This window comes from Castanea sativa, chromosome 11 (assembly GCF_040712315.1).
Source record: "Castanea sativa cultivar Marrone di Chiusa Pesio chromosome 11, ASM4071231v1".
Classification (NCBI taxonomy): Eukaryota; Viridiplantae; Streptophyta; class Magnoliopsida; order Fagales; family Fagaceae; genus Castanea; species Castanea sativa.
Genome location: NC_134023.1, coordinates 66,773,165 through 66,791,992, shown reverse-complemented (window position 1 = coordinate 66,791,992; position 18,828 = coordinate 66,773,165). Strand labels below are relative to the sequence as shown.

Below are 18,828 nucleotides of genomic sequence, written 5' to 3'. Positions count from 1 at the left end.
ACCCAAGCGAAAGATGGTGTAGCTGAACATGGCAAACCAAGCTCTTGGAGCTTATTTAAGGCCATAAAGTGTACGTCAAAGGTGACAAACCTTATTTGATTCAACAAAGAGACCAAGAGGAGGTTGTATATAAATTTTTTCACTTAAATCCCCATTAAGAAAGACATTTTTGACATCCATTTGAAAAAAGGTCCCATTTACTAGCAGCGGCAACAGTTAAGAGGGCACGAACAGATGAAATACGAGCAACCAGAGCAAAGGTCTCTTTATAATCAATCACATACTCTTATGTAAAATTTTTTGCAACAAGACGAGCCTTATAGCGCTTAATGACCCATTAGAGCGAGTCTTAATTTTGTAGATCCACTTACAACTAACCACAGGTTTCCTAAGGGGGGAGAGTTACCAAATCTCAAGTATGGTTTTTAGATAATGCATCAAGTTTCTCATTCATTGCAATCTATCATAAAAGGTTAGTGGATGCCTCACGATAGGTGTGAGGCTCATACAGTGTAGGAAGGGCAGTATAACAATGATAGTCAAGTAATGTGCATGAATGGATCTTACCCGAGTTAAGTAACGAGGTGGAATGTCTTGTGGAAGATCTTCAGGCAGAGCACAAGTTGGGGGCCCAAGTTCAGGGTTGGGTGGCTCACCTTTAACATGTTCATCTTCCACTTGTTTATTAGAGGGTGATCCAGGAGAGGCATTAAAAATATCTAGTGGTTAGGTAGAGAAGTCTATAGAAGGATCATGAGTAATTATAGAAGGAATATGTGGCTCATTTGGAAAAAAATCCAAGACAGAGGAGGTAAATAGGGAAGCACGAAAGTGAGAGAGTTCGACAAAGGAGCGATGTTCCCAAAAGATAACATTGCGGGAGATGCAAGACGATGAGTGACAGGATTATAACACCGATACCCCTTTTGAGTTTTGCCATGTCCAAGAAAACAACAAAGTAGACTGAGGTTCAAGTTTGTTATGCTCATGTGGCTGAAGAAGAATGAAATAAGCAAAACCAAAGGAGCGATGGTGGTGATAGTCTGGGGATGACCCCAAAAGGTGTTCATATGGAGTTTGATTTTGTATGATAGGATTGGAAATGTGATTAATAGCATGATCAACATGAAGAGCAACTTCGCCCCAAAAAGGAGCGGGAACTTTGGCAGAGAGAAGGAGAGTACGAACAATGTCAAGAATATGACAAAGTTTTTGTTCGGCTCTACCATTTTGCTGAGAAGTACTTGGACAAGTTAGTTGATGAATAGTGCCATAGGAATGCAAAACAGCTTGGAAAGCATATTGAGTGTATTCAAGAGCATTATCAGACCGGAAAATTTTGATACGTTTGGAAAATTGAGTTTCAACCATTTTTGCAAAATTAGAATATATTTGCAATAATTCAAAACAATGCTTCATATGAAAAATCCAGTTATAGCGGGAATAATCATCAATAAAAACAACAAAATATCAAGATCTATCAATACTAGAGACAGAGGATGGCCCCCAAAGATCAGAATGAATTATGTCAAAGATATCAATGGATATTGATTCACTAGTATTGAAAGGCAAAGCCAGTTGTTTTCCTAGCTGACGTAAAACACAATCAAAATTTTCTGTGTACACTGAATCTAACAAACTTTTAGAAGCCAAGTGTTGTATCTAAGAGGAGGATTCATGACCAAGTCGGGCATGCCAAAGTGCAAGGGAATGAATAAAAAAAATTGCAGCAGTTGCAGCAACAACAACAAAAATAGGAGCAACAGGTGGAAGACGAAGATTGTCCATGGGAAACATACGCTCAACTCTGGGACCGGTCCTAAGCTGCTGTCTTGTCCTCGAATCCTACATAATACACCCAAAATAATCAAATGTAATGCGGTAATCCAACTCAGCTAATTGCCTCACAGAAAATAAATTGTAAGAAAGATTAGGAACATTAAAGACCCCAGGAATCGAGAGGTTGGAGGTCGAGATAGAACCTATATTATGACCAAACATTATGGAACCCTTAGCTATGTGAATATTAAGAGGGTGTGGTGTAGGTTCAAGTTGAGAAAATAAGGATAAATAAGGTGTCATGTGGTTGCAACAAGCGGAATTCATAAGTCAAGAGGAAGGAGACATATCATATGAAACTGAGAGAGAAGAGGAATAAGATGCATTACCAATCATACGAATGGTATTAGTGATGATGTTTTATAAGTCATCTATGGAAATGATGATAGTGGATCTAGAAGACTTGGACTTTGTGGAGACGGAAGCCATTGGTTGGATACTCTTAGTGTTAGCAATAGTAGTAGTAGAAATGGAAACAGCTGATTTGTTACGTTGATAGCAAGTCTCAATATTATAGCCAGGACGTTTGCAAATATTGCAAAAATGTGTGTTGGATTGTCAGCGACGATTGTTGCAATTAAAAGAAAACTTGTCCTTATTCTTCATTTAGAAGCAAAATATACAAAAATAGACAGCAAAAATGAAATTTATGCGAAAAATTAGGTAAGGAGCACCTGAACTGCAAAAAGTCAACAGTCAAAAGGCTACGGTTAACAGTCAACGGGTGCAGTCAAAAGTCAACACAGATGACGTGTGGGATGACGTAATCACTGACTTGGGTGTTGATGCAAGCAAGATAACGTGGCGCTGATTGGATGCTGACATCATCTAAGGCTTATGTGGCGATGATGACGTCATGGATGATGTCTACTTGGACTAGTGGATGCGTGTGTGGTGCGTGAGGGCGCGTGAAGCCTCCGATGATGGTTAGGTTTCCACAGAATAGTAGATCGGCGGAGGACGATCTCAGTGGTACTTGCAAAAACACAATCGGGGAAAGGTTCACGACAGCGATGATATGGCAGTGTTCTTTGTAGTGTTAGACTCTTGAACAACGGCAACTGCAGGTCTGGAATTAGAGACATTGACTAAGAGACGTCAGAGATTTAATGGCGAATGGCTGCAGTGGCAGCTATGACGGCGGAAGCGATTATGAATTTGGAGTAACACCAAAGAGAAATAAGACTGCTAAGAAAAATGTCAAAGCAATGACTCTGATACCATGTTAGAAATACTGAATGAATGTATTGTATTTATCTAATAATAGAATATATATGAGTGCATTTATAAAAGAGGCAGATGTGTGTATTACAAGTAAGAATATAGTACAAGTATGTGTGCTATACAGGTAAATAAGGTGGGCTTAAAACTCATAACCCGATATACGTTAACATGTTGTATTTAGAAACAAGAGATGATTTCTAAGATTTAATTTTAGTAACAATAATTAATATGTTCATTGTATTAAGATAGAATATGTTAAATGAAATTATAATTTATCATTTATTTTTTTATTATTACTATAGACAAATTTGTAATAAGAAAATCGCGTAAAGGTAAGATTTCCCTTACCTAATATTCGACTTTTTACTGACTACGTAGAAAATAAAGTTCAGAGCCATCACCGACGGCTATGCATAATTTATTATTTAACATTGAATGTGACATGAGGACAATAATTGTCTTATGTGAGGCCTTTTCACCGTCCACGCTAATGCATGCTTATCACTTCCTAGTAAAATGCTTAGTCGCAAAACAAGAAACGTTTACACTCTGCAGCAAAAGTCTATAATTAACAATGATTTCGCAGCCCTCAGCTGTCCAGTAAGCAACTGATTAATATATTAGGTCTTCATGCATACATCCATTTCAACTGCTGAAGGGACATGTTAATTGACCATCTCGCGTCGGGGAATAGATACATGAACAAAAGAGGATCAATCTGAGACATTTTTCTTCAGCACCAACCTCTTCAAAATGGTCACCACGGTCATCACCGAACACCGAATACAATCAAACACAGTTAAAAAATATATTCTATTAGTTATGGATTCTCAACAAACTAATCAAGTTCGAAGACTTGCATCCGGAGATATAGACATATATATATGCCGACAAACTTCAGAGTAGAAGCTGAGACAAACAAGACTTAAACCAGACATCCAGTCACTCTTAAGTACTGAGACTAATAATCACCTAAAAACTGCATCATTCATGATTCAACATTGACTTAGTTAGTAGACCGCTGTTTACCTATCATATTCATCTAATAACTAAGATTCCAACAAAAATTAGGATTTTCTTGTATTTTATCTGTCTTTTACTTCTTATGTTCATGACTTTTTTTTTTAATGTGAATCACGCGAGCAACTTCTGGACAAAATATATATGGTTCCACTAAGTCATTAGGTACCAAATAGAGGAAAAAGGTAACACCATCTTTTGACAAATGATCTTTCAAGCATCATAGTTAGTGCCATATTCATGTTTGTCCATATCAATATCAGTATGAGGATTGAGGACCCCATGAATGTCCTTAGTGATTGAACATCAAGCTAAGGTCTGTGACTTTATTGGATTTACCTTAAATTTGAAGTTAGAAATTTAGCCAACCCAATTATCTTCAGGCTTAGTTGTAAAGTTTTTTGGAAATCATATACAAGGGTTTCAATGTGCATGGAAATATTAATTTTCTTTGTCATGTAAAAATAGAGTAAATTGGCTGATTCCACCTACAGTTTTGATAAACACTCTAACCATGTGAGAATTGGGGAGTCCATAAATGTCCTTGGTGACTGGTAGAACATCAAGCTAAGGTCTTTTGACTTTAGATGTACCTTAAACTTGAAGTTACAAATGTTTCCAAGCCATTTCTGTTATGTATATATTTTAAATGATAGTTTGGTAGAAATTATTTGGGTTTGAATGATGTGCATGGGAGTTTTTAATTTTCTTTGTTGTAAAAGGTAGAGTAAATTGACTTGTAAAGCAACAGTTTTAATAAATAGATTATTAAAAAGAAAAAGAAAAAGAAAATTGTAACATTTCTGTTAGAGTTATATATATATTTTTATGATAGTTTGGTAGAAATTATATGGGTTTGAATAATGTGCATGGAAAATTTTAATTTTCGTTGTTGTAAAAGGTAGAGTAAATTGACTTACAAAGCAACAGTTTTAATAAATAGACCATAAAAAAGAAAAAAGGAAAAAAAATGGAAATCGTCGCCTGAGAGATTCGAACTCTCGCGGGGAAACCCCATGTACTTAGCAGGCACACGCCTTAACCACTCGGCCAAAGCGACGATTTTTGATGAATGTTCATCATAAAATTATTTAACTATATTTTTTTAAAGTCTACATTTTCAGAGTTCTTCCTCAAAGTTACATAAATAATAATTGGAAATAAAAAGGAAAGGATAAAAATTTAATATCTTATGCAATAATAGTTCAAAATTTTGACACACACACACATATTAAAAAATAATATATAGGCTTTTCTTTTACCAAACTATAGTTTAACAAAATTGGCAAGTTTAATTAGTACTAAGTTTTGTATATATTTTTCTGTATAGTTTAGAGACAAATTTTTTTTCATAAAATGCCTTTATTTATGCTATAACATTTTTTTTTTGGCTATTATTGAAGTAGTAAGTTATGACAGAAGTTGCCAACGGAGATGGTTCAGTTGGTAAGGCTTGGCAACTTCGTCTAGCTCACTTAGGTTTGAGTCCCGTTGCCAGTAGTCTTTTGTTGGTGGGCATTCATAAAGATTGGCTCCATAAAAAAAAATTTTAAAAAAAAGGTTTTAAACCAAGTGTCCTCTCCGGAGGTTGGCATAGTTTAGCTAACTCCTATTTTTTGTTTACCAAAAAAAAAAAAAAGTTATGATAGAAGTTCATAAAATTTAAAAAACAAAAAACTGTGAAAGAAATCACATCAATTTTCACTTGAATCTATTATATCAATTTTCACGTGAATCTATTACTTTAATTTATCGCTTCACTTTTTGGTTGTGCTTTAGTTGTTAAAGTATGCTACCTTTGTTATTCCGTTAATCAACAAATTTTTTTTGTCCTTTCTCTTTTGTCATGTAAAATATAGAATCCAATATTGTAAAATATGCAAAAGATTGATGTTTTTGTTCTCTAGTATGTGGCCTTTTCTTATTTTTAGGGTTGAAGAATAAAATAACCTCATGTTACCATTTAAGAAGGAGAAAACCATTAAACTATGTTTATTTTTTTGGTTAAATCAATTAAAATATAAAATTAATGGTAGTCTTTTGTGATTTATATTAGGAATGTGGGTTTCAAGTCCTTTGTATTTGGATTGGATCCATCCACGTTGAACTTTCCAATTCTCTTTTATTTTTATTTAGATATAAGACATATAATATTTAAAAATCAAATAAGTGCCATGTCACACATTCGGTTAAAAATGGCAGGTAGTTGGAGAATATAATTGGAGGGATAGTCCTCATTGTATTATCTGCTTCTCATAACATATTTTCAAATTATTCAGGTTATTTGGATCCTTCTCAAAATTTTTTTTTTTTTTTGATTATTTGGTTTATGCACATCTTTTAGACACCTTATTTTAAAGTGAAATTGTATTTTTGTCCAACTAATTTTAAGCTTAATAAATCAATAAACATAAACTCTTCCAAACGAGCACTAAGATTATTAATTTATTTTATGCATGAGCAGAAAGCCACATGAAAAAGAAATAGTGTGCTTCAAGATGATAACCCTTAAATCCACAAGGGCTACTTGAATCTATTAGGAGAATTTCGAAATCTACTAGAAAATAAAGGAAAAAGAACTCTCTGAAATTTTTATTGATGAAATTAAATTGACTTGATAGTTACAATACATTTGAATTAGGAAAAGAAACCCCAAGGATTCTAGGTGACCCTTAGGAATCCTAAACTATTCTTAGGACAGCTAAAAGACTCTAAAATGTCATAATTTGTGTCAAGCATGAAACTAAGTTAGAAAGAGGAAAAATTGGCAAACTTGATCAGAAAATTACAGATCAAAGGCCTAACTGAAGATATTTTCCTGGAAAACTATGTAGGTAATGGCCATAAGATAGTGAGTTTTGAAGTTCACAATGATTCCTTCATGTCACCAAATATCATGCAATATAATTCTGTTGATGACTCTAATGATTTCTACTAGTATTATTTTTACGTATTAAACTTTTTATGTGTTGATTTTAGTTATCTCTGTGTTCCAGGAAAGTTTGTACTATCCGTTCTACATCAAATTTAATATGCTTACCTAAAGTTGGTTTATAATTAGCCTTATATAAGTAGTGAGATTTGCACAGTTATTTAAAACACGATATAGAATATTTGCTCTCTTCTTATCTCAGTACACAACACTTGGAGCCCATCTCCCATCTCCCACTTTTCACTTTTCAGTTTATGTCAAAAGGAGGGCACATTCTTTAACACACAATCTAGCCCATTGGGCTACCTTTTCTATTTGAGATGGATCCATTTTCATTTTTATCTCTTCTCTTCCTTCTCGATTTCTTAATCCTGAAGGTAGGATGCGCTCGGACCCTCCATAGTTTCTTTTTTGTAGTAAAGTTATATTTATTAAAGAAAAAAGTATGCAACCTTAATGTATGTTTGATAACTATTTTTTTCACTTATTTTCTGTTTTTAAAATCAATTTTTTAATTTGTGAGACTAAAAAATTTGTTTGAGAATCCAAAATAGACGAAAAACAAAAACTATTCTCAAAACTTAATTTGTGAAGGAAACTAAAAACATGCAAAAGACAGTTTTCAATTTCTAATTTTCAAAAATCAATGAAAATACGCATTTAATTTAATAAATCTATTTCATTTAATGAGAGAACATTAGAGTTCAAATCCTTGTAACAACATAATTTAGTATTCTCTATATTTTTCTTCAAAAAACCATCTTTTTAATTTCAATTAACCAAACATGTTTTTTATTTCAAAAATACAAGAAAATTATTTTTTTTATATTCCTGTAAACAAGTTTTTGAAAATAAAAAACAAAAATTGTTACTAAACATAACCTCAAATTTCTTAGGCTAAAATTTAGAGTTCTAGTACTAGTGAAAAGTCTTTGCACTGTTATACATGTGTAGCAAGTTAACTTTTTAGTGATCAGTCTAAGGACCCCATGCTAAGGAGTAGAAAATAGATTACAAATTTACCACAGATCCCTAGCTATGCTAATGCAAGATCCGGTTCCGCGTAAGAAAGAAAATGTATTCGGTGATGATGGAAATGGGAAGTGCAATTCATGATGTCTCTTGGCATAAAAGCGAAAGCAATACATTTTCATTAGATTATTTCCTCATGTTCACATTATTGCCTTTAATCATGACCACGTATGGTCACTCAACCTTGTATTTCAATCCATCACCACTCTTCAAAAGCAAGCAATATTCAAACCCAAATTGCATTTATACTGCTCATTAATTCTCTCTGTCTCTCTCTCTTGATTATCATCAAGTATTAAATGGCACAATTTTATTTGATACAGCTAAACTAAGGCCCACATGTAAAGATCCATGTGAGTGTACATTAAAACTTACAAACATAGAAATCTCATTAGAAACAGCTTGAATCTATTGTTTCTATGCACTAAGCTCGTTAGGATACAGACACTCATACTTGTCACATGTTCACATTTGAACAGATTTAATATACAAGAATACTGGATATCCAAGTCTTGCTCAATCTAATTAACAAACGATGCAAGCATGTCATTGATTTGTTCACATTTAAATTTTTTTCGTTTATTTGTTTTCTTATATAAATGAGGATTTAAAAGTTATAATAATAAAGAAACTCAACCAGGCTTGTGCAATTTGATCTCAAGGGCATCAAATACCATGGAAACCTAATTATACAAACTAGCTATAACAAACCATTCTTGTAAGATAAGTTGATATGGTCCATATTTGAGGGCATTTCAAGAATTAATTAGTACTTTTATTTTGGTAATATTTTAATTAGTACACTCATTACATATCAATGAACCTTTTTGGGCAAGATGACTTTAAACTTGAGAAGAGACTAGGGAAAAGAATTGCTAAAGCGTGCTTACTTTGCTATGATTCCTTTTTTTTTTTTTTGGACAAGGATTTATTTTTTATTTTTTATTTTTTAATGAGGACTTTGCTATGATTCCTAAGATGTCCAAAAAGAGAGACAATTCGGTGTAAAAGCAAATGCTAGTTTCTAGAGAAGTGGCTCTCCCTTAATTATCGGATATAATTTTTGTATGGCTTGGCCACACTCTAAACTAAAGTGACTTTGGAGGTGGGATTTTTGTTTTCCAGAAGAATAGGGAAAATATTTAAATATTTTTGGTCATTATTATTAATAATCACAACAATGTCAAACAAGGTTTACCATATAATAAAGATTACATCATTAAGCTGAATTATAAATTTGGCTTGGATTTGTAAGAACCTAGACTTAGGTTCTTATCCTCAATTCTTATTATTATTATTAAATATTTATTTTTTATAAACAATCAAAAAACGATTTGAACATGTTTATAATATTTAATTGGTCCATCAATTTCACTTAGCTGTTTAAACCTTATTGAACCAACCCAAATGACTTAAACTAAACATATATATATATATATATATATATATATATATATGTCCTAAACCCAGATATTGGTAATTCTAATGAATTTCAGTGATTAATTGAATTTTTTTTTTTTCTAAAATGAAAGGAGAAAACTATTTTTATCATTTACTAGTAAAGGATAAACCTACCCTATCTAGTTATCATCATCCCCATGTTTTTCCCCCCCAAATAAGGCAATAACCGTGCTCTCATATCATCACTTTTGGAACATATATACTTTACAGTTTATAGTTGATAGTTTGTTTTGCTCCAACAATAATGGCACATACGAATGATATTCTTTTTGTACAGTTTTAGATCCATGTAAACTAGATTGTTTAACCTAATTAATTAACCAAGTGAATACTTAAGTTTATTATTTAGATCTAGGTTAAAACAAAACAATCATATCATGCAAAGCAATGAAAAATATAAAAAACATAAAGATCTGATAACCCAGGAAAACAAAACCGGTAAGAAACTTAGGGAGGATTTAACTTAGCTATCCTCAAGGTAAAAAGCAAATCTACTAGAAAGAATAGAAGTCTGTACAATAAGACTTAGACCACTAATATAATATTACTACATCAAGTAGAGAACTTGCTATTACGACCCCATGATAGTTTCGAATTCACAGACTATTTCTTTCTTTGATCTGCAGCAACCACAAATTCTCCTACTTATAAATCTTGATCTTCTTGAATGTTCTTTATGCAGCAACTGAAACAACAATCAAGTTCTTGATGTGAATCTTGATCTTGATAGTTCAAAGTGTGTGTATGAAGGAAAACACCTCTAGATCTCACAAAAGATTCAACACACAACACATCAAAGGCACCCTCCTCTCTCTCTCTCTCTAAAAAGCCTATTAAAAACGTGCTTAGGGTTTCCTTTCTATACTAGAAGAAGTAGATCTGAAACTTTAATCCTTAATGGGCTTGAACTGCTGTTTGGGCCAACTTAAAATTCTGTAGATACGTATTTTGATCAGTCGAGCCTGTCTTTTGATCGATCGAAGCAAGCAAATTTTGAACTCTTCTTTCTGCAGCTTGTATATTCTTGAATCTTGACTTGTATCACCTTAAACATTGTCTAATAATACCTATAGACTCTAGGATCTATATCTAGACAAATTTGTGTTCACAATTTGTCAATTGTTTTAAACTTTTAGAGCCTAACACTTTTAATGAGAAATGAGAATTATTTGTTCTTTGTAATAAAAACTCTTTATTAATTGGTACTAGCTAGTACTAAAACTTCACAAAGAGAAATTCTTAGAGTTCCTAGTAGAAAGTGAAATGCTAAAGAAAACAAATTTCACAATTTCATTCACAGCTTATTGATATGATAAATTATAATTGGTGCAACATTATTTTCACATGACCGATACCATTTTTAATATAAGAGAAAAAATTAATAAATGTATTAAGAGCATTAGTTTAAATATTTTTTAGAAACTTTTTATGGAAAAAAAAACAATTAATTTTTTTGATAATTTTTTATATTTTTTATAAAAATAATGTTAAAATTTTCTTTAAATGACTTGTTAACAACTGCCACCCATTAACATAAATCTTAATATAATCCAATAACAACATGTCAACAATTATCAAAAAAGATTTGTGTTAAAAAGTTTTGGCTCTAAAATGGCTCAAATTCTCAAAGCCAAGCCAAACATCTCATCCTCTCAAAAAAGCAACCTCTCTTTATCAGCTTTATAAACCCTACTAAGACCCTCTCCATGTCAGAGAAATCATCTCTCTCTCTTTCTCTCTCTCTCTCTCTCGCTCAATGTCTAACAATAGAATGGATGGTGTTGAAGACCAAGAAGCTCTGTTTCACTCCTACCCTTGTGCCTACTATGTCCAAAGCCCTTCCACTATTTCCCATGCCAACAGCACTGACATTAGAACCAACAACATAGATGAATCCACATTCCACTCCCCAGTTCGCTCAGAAACCTTCCTCACGAACCCCACAAACCCAAACCACAGCATCGAAGCCTCACGTTTCACTCTCTCACGCTACTCTTCCTCTCGTGGATCAAACAACTCACTAATCTTGCATGAAAAGAAGAACAATAGTATTATTGCTTATGATGTTCAAAGCAATGGGACAGCCGGGACTCATGAGAATTGTGAGAACCGTTTGATCATTGTTGATCATCATGGAGGGGTTAATGATGATGAGGAGGAGGAAGAGACTGATGAGAAAGAATTATATTATGGGAGAAGAAGAGGGTTTTGGAGAAGGTATTGTACTTATCGTAATTCTGATTCATGTCCGTGGATTTGCTTGCAAATAAGTTGGAGGGCAATACTGAGCTTGGGAATTGCATTGCTTGTGTTTTACATTGCAACAGAGCCACCACCACCCAAGTTATCCATCAAGGTACTACATCTTTCTCTCTTATGGCCTGTTTGGGAGTTTAGAGAGGGAGGAGAGTAGAGGGGAGGGGAGTAGTGGGGAGGAGAGTAGAGGAGAATGATTACCCTCCACCTTGTTTGGATGTTTTTATAATTAGTAAGGGGGAAGAGAGTAATTAGCCATTCCCCTTGTTTTTAACATTGTAATTTTATAAATATAATAATGGTAAATTAGGTAATTTACTTTATAAATAATTTTATGTGCTCTACTCTCCCTCCAAATCTCTCCAATTTGGGGAAATTAAAAATGAGGGGGTTGGAGGTAGTTGAAACCCCTCCAAACCCCTCCAAATTCCTCCCCCTCCTTCCTTAAAAAACTCTCAAACAAGGTAATTGAATTACTCTCCTTCCCTCTACTCTACTCCCCCTCATTTTTTAAACATCCAAACATGCCATTAAGGATCATTAATGTCAAGCTTTTTATTTAAAAAAAAAAAACAGTTTATTCATTTTTTTAAACTTATTCTATCTTAGTTTTGTGTAGTTTAATTTTTAAACCAAATTAATTATAAATGAAAATGAGCTCTTCTGAATGAACACAAACCCTATATTAGGAGATTATATTATTTATTGTATTTTTATGATTTGGTAAATAGATTTTAATAGACAATTTAGTCAACCTAGTTCAAAATAAAACCTCTCTTTTAAGAAAAGAAAAAAAAAAAAAAAGATGATGAGACTTTAAATTTAAAATCTAGTAGATGCATTCTTGCATGCCTAAGTTTATTTATTTATTTATTGGCTGGATAGACGCATGCCTAAGTTATTAATTTAAAAAAAAGGTAATATTGTCGGAATAAACTTTTAGTAAATATATATTATATAGACAAAGGGAATGAAACTTTATCGAGACTATCAAAAGGATTTGACTAAGGATGGGTTGTCGGGTCTCCTCTTACAGTTTCGACTTAAGGGACCTTGAGCATATGCATAACTGCCACATGCTACTTTTTTTTTTTTCCTTGGATGAATACATTAATGTACACTCCTTATGTAAGCTGATAGAGATTGATGAAATAAAAAAAAATAAAAAAAAACTATGCAATTAAAAAAGTTTAGCTCCTAACATGTCGTAGCTATCTTGTTCGAAGTGGTGATTGTAGCGATTAAAGAAGCTGTTTTTGTGTAGTCATATGACTTGTTTAAACAATATAATAAATAAACATAAATCATCACATAATGGGTTGAAAAAAATAACTCTAAATATATTTGAAGCCAAACTTTGTCTCTGTACAAAAGAATGTGCTACATGATTCAAAGAGTGTGTCACACACTAGATCTAGCTCTAGCTCTTTCCGTATTATGAATTTTCTTGATTTTACTAGGTTGGTTGATACTGAGTTGCTTTACATTTTCCCTCCATTTTATGCTATATCAAGTGTGTTATATTGTTTCTCAAAAAAAAAAAAACAAAAAAAAATTGTGGTATATTATGTGCTTGATTTTTTTTCCATTTTAAATTTTGGTTATTTTTAAAATAATGTAAAAAAATACGTAGACAAATTGTAACTGATGAATTGTATATAAAGTGAAAAAAATGGGATACAAGATTTGTAATGGATTGATATCGTTTGTTACATGCAAGAAAGCATTAGTCAACCGTATACATATAATCATACACATACAGACAAAAAAAAAGCATTAGTCAATGTAATGAGCTAACCTAATGGACAGAAAACTTAGGAAGACCCAAAATGTTTCCTATCAAGGGCCGAAATTATAGGTACAGATTTCTCTACATTGTTAGGCCCATACTACACAACTTGTCTCATTCAGTAGTATTTTAGACAATAAAGTATAGGGAGTTAAAGGAATTTTTGGAACCTAACTTTAGACTGGATGGGTAGCTTGTACTGAGGGTTAAGGTTGTAGAATTGGTCCCAAGTTAGCCTTTTTCTTTTTTTTTGTGTGTGTGTGTGTGTGTGTGTGTCTTTTTGTGGAGAAAAGGTGGACTGTGCAGTTAAAATTGAAACATTGATGTATGACCAGAATCATGACTAAAAAATAAAAAAGGTTTGGCCTTGGCCTAGTCCCATGATTAAATTGACTAAAGTTGCAACAGCCCAAAAAGAAACATAAAAAATGCCCAAGTTCCTCAGCACACAGTAGTCCATGTGCCTAAGATCATTACTTTGCCTAAGCAATGACGGGCTAGGTGTTCATTTCTATTTACTTTATTTGCCTAGTTGAGCATTATGTAAAATGAAATAATAATAAAAAATAAAAAAGAGAGAGAAAGTTGACGATTTAAGAAGTTTTACATAGGTAAAAAGTCAAACACAGTAACAAGAACACGAAAGTTTTTATTCTAAAATTTGGAGTTAATCAGAGATCCTTAACAAATTAGTTAGAATTGGTCATATGCATTCTTTTTTTTTCATTTTATTTTATTTGAGATCATACTCTTTTTTTTTTTCTTTATTGACGTGCCTTTTATTTTTCTTTTAACTCAAAAGAAACAAAATAATAAAAAAGAGCTAATCTTAACTTAATGAGACATGCATATGTTAAGGCACTATTTAGATTCACTTCTTTCTTATGTGTAGTAAATATATGTTGCAGATTGCAGGAATTAACCAATTTGTACTTGGGGAAGGAGTGGATGCCTCAGGTGTTACAACTAAGATACTCACCTACAATTGTACCATCAATTTAGTGATTGATAACAAGTCCAAGCTCTTTGGCCTTCACATTAATCCTCCAATAATGGAAATGTCATTTGGTCGCCTCACTTTCGCAATGTCATATGTAAGTAAATCCAAGACATCATGCATTTTCTCATCTACATGAGTTGAACTCTTTGTTTCTTGAAGATGGCAACTAAGTTTTGAATGAACAATATTTATTTTGGAATTTGGAACAATTTTATCAGATATTTTGTAAATTAAAAAATGATATCGAAGAGTGTAACATTAACAAAAATTATATATATATATATATATATACATATATATACACACACACACGCGCACACACACATCATATTGAACATAAAACTTTTTTTTCTTGAGGAAACAGTAATATTTATTAGAACACACGAATACAAAAGTAGTTTATAGAATTTTTAAAACAGGTTTATAATATATTACATAACCATAATCAGGGACGGACCCAGGTGGGGGCTCAACCCCCCTGCGCCCAAAATTTTTTTTTAGTAGTTTAATTTTCAATAAAAAATAAAAAATTTAGGCTTGGGCCCCCCTTACTTTGTAGCTTAGGCCCCCTCCAAAGTCATAAATCATCAACCCAGTCCATGTAAATCTTTAAAAAAAAATGTAAAAAAACAATAGTGTCTGCATATTAATAAATAATAGTGTTTTGTGTTTTGTGTCTTTTGTTTTTTTTGGTAAATGATTGCATCTTAATATATTAAGAAACAATGATTTTTGTATATTTGTCTTGGTTGAAAATTTCTTAATTCTATATGGATGTGTATTTGAATTTTTTTGATTTTCTTTTTCGCTTATCTCTGCCCCCAGCTTGAAATCCTAAGTCCGTCCCGAACCACAGTACCACTACAAAATGGTTTAACCTTTGTAGTAGTAACTTAGAGTTATAAGGACTGAAACTCTAACACAAACAACTTGAAACTAATATTTATTGGAATATTAATTTTTGTGGAAAGCTGATATTAATTATTAGTACGCGGTAAAAATATATTGTTGTGGAAAGCTAACCTCTCTTGGACCTAAAAGTTTGGTGCTTATTGTGAACTTGGATCAGAAATTTTGGAAATCCATGGGCCAAAATGGGCTTTAGGTGCATCACAAGGAAAAAAACTCTTTATGGAATTAGAAAGCATTGGCTAAGAGTTCGATTTTAGTCCCTCACATTTTACAAATGTAACGATTTATTTCCTTAGTATTTTTTGTAGTTCTAAGTCACTCTATATTTAAGGGACCAAGACTAAACCAAATACTTTAGAAAAGGTAACTTATGCATTCAACATGTCACACATGTATCTTTTATTTCACAATATGTATATTTTAATAATATGTCAGGTTTATATGTTGTGAGAGAGATGATGTATATGTCAAATGTGTAAGATAATTATTGTATATTTTAAGGTATTAAAATTGCAAAATAAGAAATTGCCAAAAAAATTAAACAAGAACCATTTTTTTAAAATTTAAAAAATTGAATTAAAACATTTAAAATCAAAGAACCAAAATTGTACATACTCTATATTTGGAAGGATCAAAATTTTAATTTACATGAAAAAACTAGGGTTAGAGTGCAAAGCTCTCATCTATATGCATGGTATGTGTATGTAATACTAGTACTTATCATTGTTATTAATTCCGTTTTGTTCCAGCCGGAATATTTCATATCGGTATGAAATTCGGTACCATAATACCCCTCATTCCACTTTGGGTCAAATTTCGGCCTATTTCGGAGTGTTCCGGCCAATTTCGGCTGAAATATGTATTTCAGCCGATACCAAATTTTAGCTTAAAAAAAAAAAAAAAAAAAACCTTACCTCCTTTTTCTGGGTTTCGGACCCTTCTTCTTCTTGTTTTTTTTTTTTTTTCTTCTTCTTCTTCTTCTTGTTTTTTTCTTCTTCTTCTGGTGGGTTTCAAACCCATCTTCTTCGTTTTTTTCTTCTGGTGCGTTTCGGTTCTGCTAATCTCCCCTTCATTTTTTATTTGTATGCTCACTGTGCTGTACAGGTAAATGGTAATGTATTTGACTGTTTGTCAGCCTCCTTGCTCTTCCTTACATGCTTGTCCTTTGTTTTAACTTTTGTTTGTTTTGCCAGCCACGTGATACTCTTCTCTCTTGTCACTTATGTTTTAAAATTTGATTTTTTCCTTTTTTATGTTTTTGTGAGCCCCACAAGACTAGCAATAAAAATAGAATGTTCTAGTTTTAACCCTCTTCCACTGTTCCACCAACCAGTATTAACATCTAGTTTTTTTCTTTTCTTTTTTATATTATTACTCTTATTATATTTAATAAATGATTGAACTGATTATTATTATTATTATTATTATTATTATTATTATTATTATTATTATTATTATTATTATTATTTGGGCTTAAAGATTACATATTAGTTGAAATATGTATTTATAACTTCTTTAAAACCCTTAATAATTTATATGGATTTTTTATTAATAATATATATATTTTTATTATAAAATAGCGGTAACTCCGAAATGCCCTGAAACGGTACACCAAAATAAATCGGTACCAAAATATTCCGTTTCAATGGGCAAACCAAAATGGGGTCCAAAACGGTATTCATAACATTGGTACTTATATACATGTTATATTGCTGTGATTACCTCTTACTTTTTATTGCTGTTATTATTTATTTTGGACAAAATCTTAGATAATGGGTTTGTTATGTATAGGGTCCAAAGCTATATGCTGAGAGTGGCTCCACATTGTACCAATTATTTGTAGAAACAAAAAATAAGCCAATGTATGGTGCTGGAAGAAGCATGCGAGACAACCTAGAGTCTGCAATGAGATTGCACCTAATGTTTCTCATGAGCTTGAACTCAAATTTTAGGGTTTTCTTAAACCTTATTAGGCCTAAATTTCAACATCCAGTTGAATGTCTATTAGTCCTTAATCGTGCATATGATAAGAAACGTCAAACCCAAGCATATAATAGCACTTGCACAATTTCTTCTTAATCCTTGTTCCTAATACATGTTTTGAATACACGAGTATAGATAATGATCAAGCAAGCGAAGAAGTTTGGCATGTGATTATAAATATAAATTTTGAAACCAAGACTTGCTTGTTGTTGATTAAAAATATAAATGTACTTGCAACACCTAGATCTTGGTTCAATGATAAGAATGATAAAAATGATTAGATTGTTTGATTTGTCTAATGAAAAACTGAACTAATCTCCCCAAATTTACAAGGACTAAAAAATATGGTTCTATTTACTTTTTTGAGAATGTGGAGGATGTTACCATTGAAATTAATGGGATGGAATTATTTACTTGATAATGAATATCACCATTAACGAAATCAACCCATTACATATTCTCTAAACTCAAATTACAGTTACTAATTAGTGTTGGAATGTTTATCTCTTGATCACATGGAGGATCTAGAGTACCTATTTAGATAGTGATATAAGTGACTATGTCCTTGTATCATCCACAATGTCAAAGCCATTCTTTCAATCGCTAAAATCATTCATAAATTGATTTTGCCAAAATCTGAAAGGATGGTGGAAGAGGATAGGGGGATATTGATGCAACAATACCCACATCAACACTAGGGCTTGGTTTGGATACAGCTGAACGCATCCAGCGTTCAGCGTTTTCCAGCCTTTTTTTTTTCTACCGCGTTTCAGACAAAATGCACTGCGCGCACTGTTCATGCACTTTTCAGCAATTTTTTTATTAACAATGGGTCCTGCAGTACTATTCACACCTTTAAAAATTATTTTGCTACAGTATTTTCAGTTTTCAGCTATATCCAAACAGACCCTAGGTGTACGTTTGGGATGAGTTGAATTTTTCAACTTATTTCTACTTTCAGCTTATTTTTGCTACTATTAATGGGTTCAACTGTAGTTTTTGGCACTATTCTTAGGTCCTACTGCACTATTCATCTAACTTTTATCTTTAGCTACAATACTTTCAGTAAAAAAATTTCAGTTTCAACTAAATAAGATGTTTTCAAACGGACACTAGATCATCAACAACATCAACATCACTATTCACTGCCTTCATTTTATTGATTTTTCTTCTTTAGATATTTATTATTGCCTAAATCTCACTTCCATGCCTCTATTTCCGTAAATGCATCATGCATGCCTAAGTTTATTTATTGGCTAGATAGATATGCTTGCCTAAGTTGTTAATTAAAAAAAAGGTATATCTATCTTAGGCAAAACTGGATGAATACAAAACTGGATATTGCTTATGTAAGCAAATAGAGATCGTTAAAAAAAAAAA

General features: G+C 32.3%; 1 protein-coding gene and 1 non-coding gene across 2 annotated transcripts; one reads left to right on the top strand and one right to left on the bottom strand.

Moving 5' to 3' along the window:
* Positions 1–5,061: 5,061 nt before the first annotated feature.
* TRNAS-GCU (transfer RNA serine (anticodon GCU)) lies at positions 5,062–5,143 on the bottom strand. The gene has a single exon. It is a non-coding gene; the product is annotated as a tRNA-Ser (tRNA).
* A 6,082-nt stretch (positions 5,144–11,225) lies between these two features.
* Positions 11,226–17,688, top strand: LOC142617819 (uncharacterized). Its single transcript, XM_075790779.1, has 3 exons — positions 11,226–11,864; positions 14,462–14,647; positions 17,257–17,688. The coding sequence occupies exons 1-3, from the start codon at positions 11,265–11,267 to the stop codon at positions 17,542–17,544; spliced, it is 1,074 nt and encodes a 357-aa protein (XP_075646894.1). The 5' UTR covers positions 11,226–11,264; the 3' UTR covers positions 17,545–17,688.
* Positions 17,689–18,828: the final 1,140 nt, after the last annotated feature.